The sequence below is a fragment of the Ranitomeya variabilis genome, chromosome 3 (genome assembly GCF_051348905.1).
Source record: "Ranitomeya variabilis isolate aRanVar5 chromosome 3, aRanVar5.hap1, whole genome shotgun sequence".
Taxonomy (NCBI): Eukaryota; Metazoa; Chordata; class Amphibia; order Anura; family Dendrobatidae; genus Ranitomeya; species Ranitomeya variabilis.
In genome coordinates, this window is record NC_135234.1 from 709,743,811 (window position 1) to 709,760,216 (window position 16,406).

The window sequence follows — 16,406 nt, forward strand, 5'->3', positions numbered from 1 at the left end:
CCTGGGTATAGGTCGGGCAGGTAACGTGGAATTAGCTGTCCTGCCGGTCTCTGGAGCAAGGCATGGAGACAGTTGCTCCCTCGGTGGCCCGGCTACCGGATCTTGCGCCTCAGAAGGAGGCAGCCTTTTGCAGGGCAGAACTCCTTCTTGTTTCCTCTCCTTTTGCTATGACTTCGTTTCTCACCCTCTACGATACAATTCGCTGTTCTTGTTTCGTTCTTAGGACGCTGCCGCACGTCGGGCAGGTGCAGCTACGCTGTCTTCTGTCTAGACCTCTGACAGGATCCCACCCCTGTCAGGGACCCACCCTGTCAGCAGCTATTCGATGTTCCTCCTTTCCCTCTGTCTGCCTGACAGGTACTGCCTGGGTGAAGCCCTGTCAGCTTCTGCCTAACTTCCTATCCAGCCCACCAGTTTTACCTAATTGTGAAGAGTGCCCTAATAAATAGGAGCATAGCTCCCCCTGGTGGACTGGAGTGTGAAGTGTGTTGCATGGTTTGTGATACCTGCTAAAGAGATCTCCTTTATTGCCTTCAAACGTAACATCACTCCCCCTGGTGGAGGAATGACATTACTGCAACGACCAGGACCCTGGGGCGCTGCATAAGGACCTGAAGATGGACCCGAGAGCGTGACACCCATCTCCAAGTCCGACAAGGAGAGGGAATTCTGTGACCGGGGGAGGTTATATCTGGAGACTGTTCCCTGTAACCCCCAACAGGAGTGGCTGAGGGAAAGACAGCTGGCCATGCCTTATTGGTTTAGGGATGAGTTGTTGCAGATTGCCCATGAGATTCTATTAGCTGGAAACTTGGATATCAGCAAAAACAAGGTCCAGCTGTCCAACCACTTCTATTGGCCCAAAATGGGGACAGATGTTGCAAACTACTGCTGCTCCTAAGTCATGTGTCAAAGAGTGGCGAAGTCAGGCCTGCTCCTTTTGACGTTGATACAGGAGCCATTCCAGAGGATTGCTGCAGACATCATTGGGCCGCTGGCCATCCCCAGAACCTCTAGAGAACATTTCAACCTTACTGTAGTAGGTTATGCTACCCAGTACTCACAGGCAGTGACTCTGTCCTCAATTAGGGCCAAAAAGCTGGCAGATGCCCTTTTGGCCAAATTTTCTGAAGTAGGATTTCCCCGGGATATGCTTACAAATCTTGTGTAATGCAAGCCCTCTGTAGGAAAACACATGCAGCACCTGGTGTCAAGTTCGTATCACCCACAGACCAATGGTTTGTGTGTACGATTCAATGGTACCCTTAAGCAGAAGATTAAGATGCTGGTTGAGTCCCATGAGCGCGAATGGGAGCTGTACCTCCCACACCTGCTCTTTGTTTAAAGAGAGGTACCACAGGCCTCATCAGGGCTCTCCCCCTTCGAGCTCCTGTATTGCAGATGAGTCCAGGGGCTTCTTGGTCTGGTGGGAATGGGAATTGAACACCCCCAAAGTGTCAGAAATCGAGTATGTCATGTGGCTCCTTGACACATTGCAGTCAATGACTTGGCTGGTAAATAAGAATATGGTTCAGGCCCAGGACAGCCAGAAGCTATGGTACGACTGGAACGCCCGGGGATGTACAAACTGGGCGTAATGGTGTGTGTTCTAGTCCCAATGACCCAGAACAAGCTTCAGGTGGCCAGGAAAGGCCCATACCTTGCACATCAGTGTGTCAATGATGTGAGTTATGTGGTCACCATTGACCACACAGAGAAGGGGCAGAAGGTTTTCTATGTCAGCATGATGAAAGGTCACCATGACAGGGAAGCCTGCACCCTTCCTGAGTGTAGCCTTCCCAACGAATGCAAGAGTGATGTACTGATGGATTTCCCAGCAAAAGCCCGAGACAGAAAGACTATTGAGGATGCGGAATTCAACCCACAACTATCCATGGACCAGAGGTCTCAGCTGCGAGAGGTATTTCGGCCCTAACCGAACAAATTCACTTGTGTCAAATAGGCATGATGGAGGTGCAGAACGTCGGTCACCAAGGACATGTGCACGGCCCCATAGAATAATATTGATCAGGGTGTGATCCACAATTTTGTCAGATCATAATTCCGGATGAAAATATGGTCTTCTGCACGAACCCTTATGTAACGTTCCCACGATGAGTTTTTGGTAAGTTGTTTACTCTGCGTATTTTAGAAGAATGCAAGTGACCTATTTTAATCAATGGGTGCAGAAATGGTACAGAAAATCTTCAACATCAAAAACTTACCAAAAGCTCATCGTGGGAATACAGCCTTAGAGAGATATTAGTTGTAGAATCAGAGTATACGCAGTGTCCTGGCATCTTTACCTTAAAGGAAACACAATAATCGTGTTGCAGTTGGGAAGAAAAAAAGTTTCACAAATGCATTTGAGGTTTGGAAACTTCCGTTTGTGGCAGTTAAGATTAGGTAAGACGGAGCTTTGCTGACCGCACACATCCTTTCTAAGAGTTTTGCAAACAGGACACTTTACAATTTGGTTCTTCAAAGTCTCAATTTATGAAATTCAGGAAGGTAGCTAGTTATGGAGAGAAACCACCCTGCAGAGACAGAGCAGGGGTCTAAATTACCATATTGCGAGTCATAATAAATCTTTATAACTATAAATTACCGTAATCAGCTTGAATCCAGAACAACCTGGAAAAGGGCTCAGACATGCTGTAGAGTGTCCATTTAAGATAACTAGGATATAGGAGCCCTTCGGGGTTCCTCCGAGCCGCATGTGCGGCGCCCCAGGGTCCTGGTCGTCGCAGTGGCATTGCTTTCCTCTTGGGGAGAGTGATGCTACGTTTGGAGGCAAAGAAGGATAACTGCATCCAGGTATCACAAACATGCAACACATTTCACACTGCAGGCTATCAGGGGCTCCTGACCTTATTTATTAGGTCACTCCACATATATAAATAACTGGTAGTCTGTAGGGAGAGTTAAAGGTTCCAGACCAGAGTCTGAGGAGGATGGAGGGTTAAAGGAGCTGTGCACGCCCTCAGAGCTGCAGCTCCTGGGAAGAGACATTGAAAGGCTGAACTGTATTGCAGCGAATGTGAAGGAAGTCGAAGCAAGGGAGAGGATACCAGAAGGGGACCAGCCCCCGCTCAAGCTGTCTCCTTCTGAGGTGCAAAATCCTGGTAGCCGGAACACCGAGGGAGTAAGGACCTCTACGCCTTATTTCAGAGACCGGCAGGACAGCTAATTGCAGGTTACCTGTCTGCACATACACCCAGGAGGCACGGTGACACCTACAGAGCCGGGTTATCTAAGACACCCTATAAACAGGCTCAAGTCACCAGTCATACGGGTTTTGTCCTATCCTATCTGGGGGACAGAGAGAGCGAAACACCACATCTGTGAGACCCTTATGTGAAGCCATAGGCAGTAAGGGACTACACCACCCCAGCGCACGGGAAGGCTACTGATTTCCACCTGGACAAGGGAACTCTGGACTTGCCTCCAAACCAGCCGGACTCTGCCTGCCCTGTGATCTGATGCCCTGGACTGTGGATGCTGAAGTCTTCAGTAAAAGTAAAGAGACTGCAACCCTGTGTCCTCGTTCTTCACTGTGCCATTCATCATTCACCATCTACACACCGGGAAGCCCTGGGGACATACTTCACCTGTGGGAAGTTATACCATCTAGCTGCCATAACATCACCCCAGCGGACCCCTTAAAGCAGCGTCGGTCACCCTGACCGAATACCACAGGTGGCGTCACGAACATTCCCCTTAAAGACCTTTCCCTTTTATACGGACGTTCCAGGGCCACGGACCGGGTCAGCCACCGTAACATCCCCATGTGAACCGCAGGACCCGGTATCGAGTACCCCACTGCCCTTGGGGGTGATTCACATGTCTAGGTTGGCACACTAGTCCCAGCCAGGTGTTAACGCAGCAGGCAGGAAGCAATGGGAAAGCAATGACTTGGCACACACAGGAGCAGGGCCGGACTGGCAATCTGGCAATTCTGGCAAATGCCATAAGGGCCTGCTGGCCATGGGCTGCCTTGTCTGCTATGTTGTTAACAGAATCGGTGTTCCCAAGATACCCATACTGTTTGAGTTGTGATGGAGCACAAAGTTGCTGACTCCGTCACTTACCCCAGCAGGCCACAGTTATCATTAGAAATATTGGTCTTGTAGAAAATCTTCCTTTCCTCCATCCAGGGTAATATTAGTAATATATCCCATCTGGTTCATGGGGACGGGGACAACATGGGCCTGTGTGATTTCAAATGCCAGGGCTGAATGTCAGCCCCAGTACGTATCTGCACAGAAGACTCAGGACTAAAAGTACAGGTGCAAGGGCGAATGCAGACAAGGCAAAACGAGGGTTAACCTGCTGAGCTGTAGGTGCAAGATCAGAGCTGGAGCGCAAATGGTGGCGTACTCCGAAGACTGGAAACTAAAGTCCTAATACTAGACAAAGGTGTGAGTCCTAATTGGCATTAAATAGTATTAAGGAGGCGACATCACTGAGCCTCACGGGGCAACTGCAACCTGAAACCTGGCGTGGAGAACAACGGAGGGCAGCGGTCCGAGGTGAAGGAAGCAGAGCGCAGGACAGGAGGGGAACACTAGAGTGGTCTCTTCACTAGTCACCTGTGGTGTGGTATACCTTTGCTTACTCAGTGGCAGCTCATTACCACTCAGGTAGCCATAAGCCGCCATGCTTCTCTCTGCAGCACTGCTCATTGTCTCACACTTGTCTTTACAGGCGAACTGGTCCTTTTGCCCATAGGACAGCATGCAGGGAATCTTCCAGACCTCAGGCTTCCCACCACCTGGGACAAAGTGTACAATGTAAGAAGTTCTGCCCTCATCATGTATCTGAATATCTCAGCTGCACAGTGCCTTGTTGATGCCCACCCGTCCCCAGCACCCCTTTGCCCTTGCACTCCCAGGCTGGGGCACCTTTGCTGGGTGCTGCTGAATGCTCCACTTCGCTTTCCACTTACTTTGGCGCAGGCTGTTATCCAGCAGTACAACGGCTCCATCCTGTTTTTCCATCATTTGCATCTGGTCTGACCCATAAAACAGAGGCCGTCAGGGCAGGTGCCGACGAACGTATTTTCAGTCTGATAAAACATTGCATCGCGCCCGGACCACTCTAATTCTATGGCGCCGTGCACATGTCTGATATTTCCTCTGGACACAGTCTGTACAAGGAAAACATCGCGGAATTCATTGCATCAGATATTCTGATCGCACGCGGCCATGCAAGTCAGTGAGTCCATGGAAAAAAAATCAGACTGCACTCGGGTGACATCTGACTGCAGAATGGAGATGCTGGAGACATTTTTTTCTCATCTTCTTGTCAGCCAAGAAAATTACGGTAGATCACACTGCGATGGCACTGCTGAGAAAATACAGAAGTGTGACCCCGGCCTAAGGCTGTTATCAAAGCAACAATGGCCGCGACGGGGATCAAACGGTGCGCCACATCGCAACATAGTGAGTGTGATTGTGCTGTGTGACAGATCTCTGCTGTGTGAAAGGTCTCTGCTGTGTGATAGATCTCTGCTGTGTGATGTCTCTGCTGTGTGATAGGTCTCTGCTGTGTGATGTGATGTATCTCTGCTGTGTGATGTCTCTGCTGTGTGATAGGTCTCTGCTGTGTGACAGGTCTCTACTGTGTGATAGATCTCTGCTGTGTGACAGGTCTCTGCTGTGTGACAGGTCTGTGCTGTGTGATGTCTCTGCTGTGTGACAGATCTCTGCTGTGTGATGTCTCTGCTGTATGATAGATCTCTGCTGTGTGATAGATCTCTGCTGTGTGATAGGTCTCTGCTGTTTGATAGATCACTGCTGTGTGATAGGTCTCTGCTGTGTGATAGGTCTCTGCTGTGTGATGTCTCTGCTGTGTGACAGATCTCTGCTGTGTGATGTCTCTGCTGTGTGATGTCTCTGCTGTGTGATAGGTCTGTGCTGTGTGATGTCTCTGCTGTGTGACAGATCTCTGCTGTGTGATGTCTCTGCTGTATGATAGATCTCTGCTGTGTGATAGATCTCTGCTGTGTGATAGATCTCTGCTGTGTGATAGGTCTCTGCTGTGTGATAGGTCTCTGCTGTGTGATAGGTCTCTGCTGTGTGATGTCTCTGCTGTGTGACAGATCTCTGCTGTGTGATGTCTCTGCTGTGTGATGTCTCTGCTGTGTGATAGGTCTCTTCTGAGGGATAGATCTCTACAGCTGCACTCTCACTCATGTACTGTGTGACAAGTTCTCAGCACTCAGCAGCCTCCCATATGGTCTAGCGGTTAGGATTCCTGGTTTTCACCCAGGCGGCCCGGGTTCGACTCCCGGTATGGGAAGTTTCACTTTTGACTTTGTTCTATTATATTGTATTATATGATATATTATTAGTTATTATATTATCTATATATATAATTGTCTAAGGGTTTTTCTGTCTGTCCTGGAAATCCCGCGTCTCTGATTGGTCGAGGCCGCCAGGCCTCGCCCAATCAGCGACGGGCACAGTATCGACGTAGATGTCATAATGGTTGCCATGGCGACGATGATGTCATAAAGGTTGCCTCGACCAATCAGCGACGGGCACAGTGCCGCGAATTCTGGAATCATCATTGTCCATATACTACGGGGACATGCATATTCTAGAATACCTGATGCGTTAGAATCGGGCAACAATCTAGTATAATATATTATTGTATGATTAGTTAAGTCTGTGATCTGTGTTTATTATCTCATTACCACTTGTTTTAGGCATAAAGAAGATGTTATACAGCGATACAACATGACTGAGATGACTGGTGTGCGCGCATTACCTCTGGCGTTACACAGAGGCACCAGGACTCTGCTCAGTGATTAGGTTGAGGTCAGACAGCGGCAGGACTGCAGCATTCTGTGCAGGATTTCAGAAGCAGGAATCGACGCAGTCTCTGTGGCGCAATCGGTTAGCGCGTTCGGCTGTTAACCGAAAGGTTGGTGGTTCGAGCCCACCCAGGGACGCAGATTTTTGTTTTGTGTGCACTCCCCCCACCCTGACTGCGGCGGAACCCGGCCAGTGACATCACTGTACAGTAATATTCATGTAGATTTATTGTCCTGTAATAGATGACTATGATTTTGCATAGATCATCAGCACATATCACAGCCGCAGTCTCTGTGCTTGCACTATACTGTGAGCCAGTGTGTGGCTCTATCTTAAGGGAAAGAAAACACCAAAGCTAGGAAGCAGTTTCCGTAGTGTAGTGGTTATCACGTTCGCCTAACACGCGAAAGGTCCCCGGTTCGAAACCGGGCGGAAACACTTTTTCCATTTTCTTTCTTCGAGTTATATTTTATACTGTTAAATTTATTTCTCACTCATTGATGTAAGATCGTGTACAAAGCTGAGAAAGAATAGGAGATATCAGTGAGGGCTGATGGGTCCACAGGGAGCTGGACCTGTACTGTGGCAGGTACTTTGCCCCTGTGTATTGCAGCGCTAAAGGGAACCTGGCACCAGCCAAAACACTATTAACCATCAGATATGGGGTTAATCTGGGGGATTAATAACATTACGAACACACCCACGATGCCTGCGCGTAACCGAACGCTGCGGGGAGAAAAGGACTTTCAGGGTATGTTTCTACGGTCAGAAAACGCTGCTTGTTTGACGCTGCGCAGAGCTGCAGCGTCAAACACGCAGCGTCCAGATGTTCCAGCATAGTGGAGGGGATTTTATGAAATCCCGTCTCCACTATGCGTGGAAACCCGCATCAGTCTTCCCTGCGACTCCGGACATGCTGCGCGTCTTTTCAGATCGCAGCATGTCCGTACACCTTGCGGGGACGCAGCGTCCCCGCAAGGCATAACACAGAGCGCTATGGGAGAGAGCAATCATCCCGGATGTGAAGAGTTAACACATCCGGCATGATCGCGTCTCAGAAAGGGGGCGGGGCTTAGCGCCGAGCGGCTTCGCCGCTGCAGCAATACCGCCGGCCATCCTGACAGTGGAATCATACCCTTATTCTTCCCGGCAGCTTTCCGGTCTGAGAATACATAGTGACGGCTGTAACCGTACCCCCGGCGGCTGTAACCGTACCCAGCCCTGATTGACAGCCCGCTCCAATGCAAAGCCAGCGTCAATCAGTGCCGAGGGCGAAGCTACAGCTGCCACTATGTAATCTCCGATTATTGACTGTGAGTTTAGAGGAAAGTCACAAACACAGGAATGAAACAGGTTTTAGCAAAGGAGGCCAGTCTTCACTAAATAGTCAGAGGATAGAAAAGGGAACTATGCGGTCAGCACAAAAAACTACAAAACCCACGCAGAGTATGCAAAAGACCTCCACACCGACTCACGGTGTGGAGGTGCAACTCTGCACCCCAGAGCTTCCAGCTAGCAAGGAAATATCATGATAGCAAGCTGGACTGGAAAAAGCAATACTAGGAAATATATTCAAGAAGCAGTAACAACAAATGAACTAGCAGGAACTTAGCTTCTGCTGGAGTAGACAGGTCATCTGAGAAGTCCAAGAGAGATCTGAACCAATACTGAGACATTGACAGCTGGCATGAAGTAACGATCTGAGTGGAGTTAAATAGGAAAGCCAGCATAGAAATAAACGAGGGCAGCTGAGCAAGCCAACCTCAAGGACCAGCAGTTCCACTCAAAGCCACCAGAGGGAGTCCAAGAACAGAACTCACCAAAGTACCATTCATGACCACAGGAGGGAGTCCAAGAATGGAATTCACAACAGTCCCCACACACGGTATGATGCTGCCTCAGTGATTCCCCCACACACAGTATGATGCCGCCTCAGTGTCCCCACACATGGTATGATGCCGCCTCAGTGATTCCCCCACACAGTATTATGCCGCCTCAGTGACCCCTCACACGGTATGCCGCCTCAGTGATTCCCCCACACACGGTATGCCGCCTCAGTGATTCTCCCACACACGGTATGATGCCGCCTCAGTGATTCTCCCACACACGGTATGATGCTGCCTCAGTGTCCCCACACACGGTATGATGCCGCCTCAGTGATTCCCCCACACACGGTATGATGCCGCCTCAGTGATTCCCCCACACACGGTATGATGCTGCCTCAGTGTGCCCACACATGGTATGATGCCGCCTCAGTGATTCTCCCACACATGGTATGATGCCGCCTCAGTGATTCCCCCACACACAGTATGATGCCGTCTCAGTGATTCCCCCACACACAGTATGATGCCGTCTCAGTGATTCCCCCACACACGGTATGATGCCGCCTCAGTGATTCCCCCACACACGGTATGATGCCGCCTCAGTGATTCCCCCACGCACGGTATGATGCCGTCTCAGTGATTCCCCCACACACGGTATGATGCTGCCTCAGTGTCCCCACACATGGTATGATGCCGCCTCAGTGACTCTCCCACACATGGTATGATGCCGCCTCAGTGATTCTCCCACACACGGTATGATGCCGCCTCAGTGATTCCCCCACACACAGTATGATGCCGTCTCAGTGATTCCCCCACACACAGTATGATGCCGTCTCAGTGATTCCCCCCCACACGGTATGATGCCGCCTCAGTGATTCCCCCACACACGGTATGATGCCGCCTCAGTGATTCCCCCACGCACGGTATGATGCCGTCTCAGTGATTCCCCCACACACGGTATGATGCTGCCTCAGTGTCCCCACACATGGTATGATGCCGCCTCAGTGACTCTCCCACACATGGTATGATGCCGCCTCAGTGATTCTCCCACACACGGTATGATGCCGCCTCAGTGATTCCCCCACACACAGTATGATGCCGTCTCAGTGATTCCCCCACACACAGTATGATGCCGTCTCAGTGATTCCCCCCCACACGGTATGATGCCGCCTCAGTGATTCCCCCACACACGGTATGATGCCGCCTCAGTGATTCCCCCACGCACGGTATGATGCCGTCTCAGTGATTCCCCCACACACGGTATGATGCTGCCTCAGTGTCCCCACACATGGTATGATGCCGCCTCAGTGACTCTCCCACACATGGTATGATGCCGCCTCAGTGATTCCCCCACACACAGTATGATGCCGTCTCAGTGACCCCTCACACGGTATGATGCCGCCTCAGCGACTCCCACACATCCAGCTCATTGCCAGGTCTCTCCTTATGAATGTAGATAGACACATGGTAGTGAACTGGAGCAGGGCAGGGAAAAGCCAGCGGGGCCCTGCATCAGAATCCCCTCCCAGATTTTCAAACTACGCTCTCTGAAATTCTGTACATTTTATAGTGATGCATTCCTGACAGCCAGGCTCATGGCTCGGACAGCACAAAGCTGATGACACGTTCCTTTTTAGTAAAAGTTGTATGTTAAAGAAAAAAAAAAAATGTTCACAGTTGGTTTTAACAGTGAAATGGAAAATTAAAGGCTTTGTCCAGGCATACAGTATTGTCATCAATAGCAGATCAATGGCTCACATCTCCAGCCCATCTCAAGACCTCTGAACAATGGCGGTCTTAACGTATCTGTCCCCACATCCAGCCACCGCCGATGCAAGTACCACCTGATCGGATGGGGCCCCACACTCCTGCCTATTGATAACCTATCCTGTCGGTATATCTGGGGTATATATTTTTGGTTAAAAGGCATTGTTCTAAGGCTATGAGCACACGTTCAGGATTTCTTGCAGAAATTTCCTGAGCTAAACCGGACATTTTCTGCAAGAAATCCGCATGTGTTTATTTCCGGAGCTGCCCAATGCATTCAATAGCGTGAAAAACGCGAAAAATCCGCAAAATTAATGAACATGCTGCGTTTTTTACCGTGATGCGTTTTTTTCGTGGAAAAAAATGCATCATGCACAAAAATTGCGGAATGCATTCTAAATGATGGGATGCATAATGTATGCGTTTTTATAGCGAAAAACCGCAAAAAAAACCAAAACACGAAAATAACGCAACGTTAAAAACTTTAGACCAAGTTTTTATGCTAAATGTACTTTTTAACAATAGATCATTTAATTCCCATTAAAGCCCTTTATGAACCTTCGCTCCACCAATTTTTAGGGTGTTAGAGGCAACCCATGATCATTGGTTTAAACATGGCAGTGACCAGTCGCCAAGTGAGCATTTCGTCGGCTGATCGTCCCCTTAAAGCGAACAGTCGGCGTGAGCGCATCTCGCCGAAAAAGGCAACCGGATGACGACAATGATAAAATGACAGGTTGGTTTTTATTTTACAGGAACGTAAAATAAAGCGAGATAGTACTTGCATTCCCTGGCTCGCCAATGCTGCTCGAGTCTCTTGCTGTTTGGCTGCAGCGGTGAAATCTCAGAGAGAACGCGCATCACCACTGCAGCCAATCACTGACCTGGCTTTGCTATTGACCATCCCTGCAATATTTTGGGGATTGCTTGGCCAAAAGTAGAAAGCCCCTTCAAGTTCATGAATTTGTCACTGTATGCAAATCCAAAACAAAAAGATATATAAATATAACATGTTTGTGTGTGTATAATATATTAAATACATGTTCACACATATCCTTGCTCTCAATACATAGAATGGAAGCACAGATGACCATTTGCACCACTTTGGAGTTACCGGTCAGTGATTGTGGGCCCCTTTATAAATGTAAACCATCCCGACTCATTAAGATATCCATACAAGTGATGTAACTCATGGATGCGTCATCATCATTTATTCATTTTTCTACTGTTTATTATAGAAAATCGCAAATTGTATTTATTTAAATTGTATTTTATTTACAAATAAAACAAAGACGCAGTAATAATTTACACATTAATAGAGCAGAAAGTCCATCACAAAAAGAAAAGTCGCCAAACAAATAAAATATACAAATTTTCAAGTCAAGTCAGGAAATGTACAGACCGCGCCGATGATGATGGGGAAGCAATCGTGCGACACAGTGAATGGATAATATGGAGGAGCAACAATCACATGTCACAAGAAGGCCGGGCTCACACCTTCTGGGATTTGTGCTGGGTCGCAGTCAGGCACTCAGTACCAATAATGTAAATGTGGGATGAGTTTAAAAAAAAAAATCCGAAACCCTAAAAATGCTGCCACAACTAAATGCAAATAATTACACGGCACCACCTGGACCTACAGTGGGAACATTTAGTTCACTAAGTGCATGTTCGTACAGTGCAGTTTTCCGCACCATAAAAAAAAAAAACTAGAAGATTTATTTCACTGTGTGGTAAGTAATGCTGTGCCTTTGGCTTGTATTTTATGCATATTCCTCCCAATACGTTGTGAAAGGTGACGGCCGCACCGCCATCTGCAGCGTAAGGTGCCATGCGGGATCTCAGATCTGCAACGCAGGTGGATTTCCGGAGAGCGGGAGTGAGATCTAGTTAACCGGTCCTGTGACACTAGGTGGGAACATACCCCGACGTGCCTGGAGCATTACCGCTGGCTGCAGAGGAGTTACGTCATTTCTGGACACATCAGTTAGAAGCGCACTGTCAAACGATAAGGTGCAAGGGTGAAAAGCTCTCAAAAGTAAAAAATCTGATTTGCATTGATTCTTTTCTGACACACGAGGAGAGTTGTTCTTCCTGTAAGGACACTTTCCACTGATCTATTGTGGGGTAGACTGCAACCTATAAAGTGCAGAAGAGATGACCAAGAACAGATGCACGGAGCAGTATGGATGCAATCCCTACTAAAGATGAGCAAACATTGTCAGCTCCCTCCTCAGTCAGCAAGCTATAGAGCTTACCGGAGAAGCTGCACTGGGAACCCGGATACCTGGAGCGCTCCCGAGCTGTTCGGCGCAGCATGTGTCGCGCCTGTGTGACAATCACAGCACATATATGGAGAGCTGGTAAGAAGTGATCGTCACACAGCCGCAACACATGCAGCGCCGGACAGCTGATCAGCCGGAGCGCTCCAGGTATCCGGGTTCCCGATGCAGCTTCTCCGGTAAGCTCTATAGCTTGCCGAATAAGGGAGGCAGCCGACGATGTTCGCTCATCTCTAATCCCTTCATACTGGTAAAATCACACTCATGGCAGGACCACACAGCTCAGTTACAGGGGTTGTTCACCTTTGGGGACATTTTTTTTTCTTAGTGCCTGCAATTGGGGCTAAAAATCAATTTTACAATTGGGTTTCATTAAAAATTTTGCCTCCTGTAGCGGCTGTATTATACCTTGTGCTGCCGGCTGAAGAATACGTTAATGAGGTCGGCCACATCTGCTCTCCTTTATCTTGGGGGGACAAGATTTGTGGCTCTTACTATTATAAGGATGACCAGTTCTCCTCCTCCTCACAGACTGCACAGATCTCCAGTCCACACAATGGCTGCTGGTGGAGGAGGAACATGGGACCAGTCCTGTCCAAAAGTCTCCTCCAATAGAAAAAGCAGCTTTCTCATGTGAGGTTTTCTATTGGCGGAGACTGGTGGACAGGACTGGTCCCATGTTCCTCCTCCACCAGCAGCCATTGTGTGGACTGGAGATCTGTGCAGTCTGTGAGGAAAGTTGCACTAACAAGAGCGAGACAACATAATAGTCAGTGCCACAAATCCTGTCCCCAACACATCTGATAAAGTAGAGATAATGTGGCCGACCACCAATCTCTCATTCTGCAGCCGGCAATAGACAGTGTAATACAGCGGCTATAAGAGGCAAATGGTGCAAAAGTTTTAAAGAAACCCAATTTAAAAAAAAAAGGGTTTTAGCCCCAATTATAAGCATTTAAGAGGAAAAAAAAAGTATCCAAAAAGTGGACAGGCCGTTTAAAAGAGGATTACTAGGCTAGGGCTCCATGGCGCCTTCCAGCCACTTGTCAGGTGTAGTAAAATTGAAGCATTTCTGCAGCTTTTGAGGGAAACATTCATGCACCGATTGAACAAATTTCTAAGTGTTCGTCCTGTGCGGCTAACCTCCCCAGCAGGTGGCGAGTGCAGGTGACCACGTCTAGAGATACCTGAGAAGACGCGTGTGCACGGGGGATGTATCAAACATCTGTTCCACCCTAATGAATGAGAAAGGTACATGATACCTGCCAATTATGCACGCATCCCGACAAGTATCCGTACACATGATGCCGCCTACCCAGCTCTCCTCGCAATGCGGAAGAGTGGAGCAGGACGAGCCATTTAACCCTACCTCATTTTCATAAGGAAATATGAAGGAAGTATGCAGGTCACAATTTTACTTATGGATAGATGACCCAGCCTTGAAGAGAATTTCATGTTCTAGGTGAAGAGGAGAAACCCCTTAAGTGTTTGTCATTGACGTGATATGCCATAAGGGTGCAGCTATGGAAACACGCTTGCCCGGCCATTTTTGGAACTCCCTTGGAAGGGACTGAGATTGGTAATGAGCGAATGTGCTCGGATAAGGTGTTATTTATGCTCAGGTGCTAACCAAGCGTCTTGGGCGTGCTCAAAAAATAAGTTTGAGTCCCCGTGGCTGCATGTCTCCTTCCTGTTCGACAGCCACCACAAATGCATGGGTTTCCTGTTTGCTAGACAATCCCTGCATGTGTTGCAGCTGTAGCGGACTAGAACATATTTTTCGAACATGCAGAAGTCACTCGGTTAGCACCCAAGCATGCTCGGATAACATTATCTGAGCACGATTTGCTCATCACTAACGAAGATCAGTGCATATGGAAGCTCCTCTATACATTCTTTTTCTTCTTCAAACGTGGTGGCCTCCTCACTGATCAGGTGGAGACCTAGTTGATCAGAGGAACCCTAAAACCTTTATCCGCCACTAGGATTCCGTTTAGTTTTAGACCCTGAAAAACAGCGGCATTAGTGCACTGTGTGAACAAGAAATAATGTCCTAGAAATAATCATCAAAATCAAAATAGTCATTGTCTTCACCCAGAACTGCTACAGCAGAGCCTGACATCTGGTTTAAGGAGCCATCTACAGCAGAAGAGTTCAGCTTGCTAACTGTAGGGCAGGAATTACTTCCCGAGGCAGAATGCAGGACGCCACCACTTCCCTCATGTAAGTGGCCATCTGCCGATATTCCACAGCCATCGGCTAACATCTCCAGATACCTGCTGTCATTTGGTTGGCCGTCAGCAGGAGATGGTGAGAAAAGTTCGTTGAAGAACTCGGCATCTCCAGGACTACTACATAAAGAAGTGCATGAGCTCATGGTGCATACAGATTCATTATCGGCATTGTCTATGTGCTCCTGAAGCTCCTGTAAAACGCCTCGTAGATGATCCTTCCGATTAAAGCCGCCATGGGGAACACCATTAGCTTGGGCTCCAGTGGGGCCACTCTCTGGCTTTTTTGCTAACTTTTCTAATGTAGCCAGCTCATTTTTCTTGGCTTTTAGCTTTTTCAATAACTTCAGTCTCAGCCTACGAATTTTATCCTCACTGGATGAGCTCCCTTCTTTTATTATTTTGCTATAATCTAAGCCATTGCTGCCAGGTGTCTTAAAATCTGAAGCTGCAGACATTGCCAACGGGTTGGCTACTACTGCTCCCTTTTCATTCAGAACATTAAGGGTTGGTTTATTTGCAATTTGAGATGGAAATATAGTAGATGCCAAAAAATCAGTTTTACTTGTCGATCGGCCTAGGAAGCCATTAAAGTTCTGAGCTTTCTTGGGAGCATCGCTTGAATCCGTTGTCTTTAGTGGAGGATGAGCTTTGAGTGATTGCATTTTCCCATTTGCAGTAAGTAGATCAGAATTTAGAGCAGAATTATTTTTTCTCATTAATCGACTCATCCAGTTGCCAGCTATGCTCTTCTCGTGGTTGTAGGGCTGCCGAGAGGGTGCACTGGTTGCAATGGCTTCACCTTCTGGATTTAAGGGGCTTTGTATCATAGGACTTTCCTCAACACTACAACTCTTAACGGAGGCAGTCTCCGCATTCAAGTCCGAGGAGACAGGTGATGTAAGTGTAGTATCTTCTTTAACCTCTGGTTGCACATTAGATGACATTTCAAGGACAGCAGTGCTAGTCCCTTCCCCTTGACTAGGGTCCTTGTTAGACCTGCAAGTATCAGTTAACTGACGATTATCAGCAGTATCAACAGGGGAGCCATTTACATCAGTGGGTATCGCAACTAGCGTCAGTGTTATCACGTCATCATCGGCATAACCTTCCATTCCTGCAAGGGGATCGGATGTGTTTAAATCAACGGACGGCACCGTAGGAGCAACCTGTCGGGAACGCTCAGCAGTCCCCACTGAAGAGAAGCTAGGATCTTCAGACGTGGTGGAGATTTTGGCTGAATTAAGCTCTGAAGCTTGCTCTACCGCACCAAACTGCACATTCTCCTCAAATGACTTTCCACCACTTCTCTCCCAAATGACAATATGAATGGCATCAGCTCGTACGTTAATTTTACGGTATCTTCTGCAGAATGAACCTCGAAGGCCGTCTGATTCAAGCCAGGAACCTAAAAGAAAAAAAAAAGGGCAAAAAAATAAAAATGAATGTTTTCAGAAACCTTAGAAAAACATGTAGAATTGA

The 16,406-nt window shown here is 48.1% G+C and overlaps 1 protein-coding gene and 2 non-coding genes across 3 annotated transcripts in view; 2 read left to right on the forward strand and 1 right to left on the reverse strand.

Moving 5' to 3' along the window:
- Window positions 1-6,231: 6,231 nt before the first annotated feature.
- TRNAE-UUC (transfer RNA glutamic acid (anticodon UUC)) lies at window positions 6,232-6,303 on the forward strand. The gene has a single exon. It is a non-coding gene; the product is annotated as a tRNA-Glu (tRNA).
- Window positions 6,304-7,186: 883 nt separating this feature from the next.
- On the forward strand, window positions 7,187-7,259 carry TRNAV-AAC (transfer RNA valine (anticodon AAC)). The gene has a single exon. It is a non-coding gene; the product is annotated as a tRNA-Val (tRNA).
- A 4,173-nt stretch (window positions 7,260-11,432) lies between these two features.
- The window catches only part of USPL1 (ubiquitin specific peptidase like 1), a 131,754-nt gene continuing 126,780 nt past the window's right edge, over window positions 11,433-16,406 (reverse strand). Inside the window, exon 13 of the mRNA XM_077299255.1 lies at window positions 11,433-16,332. Within this exon, the coding sequence (XP_077155370.1) occupies window positions 14,747-16,332 (1,586 nt within the window). The 3' untranslated portion in view covers window positions 11,433-14,746. The remainder of the gene's footprint in view (window positions 16,333-16,406) is intronic.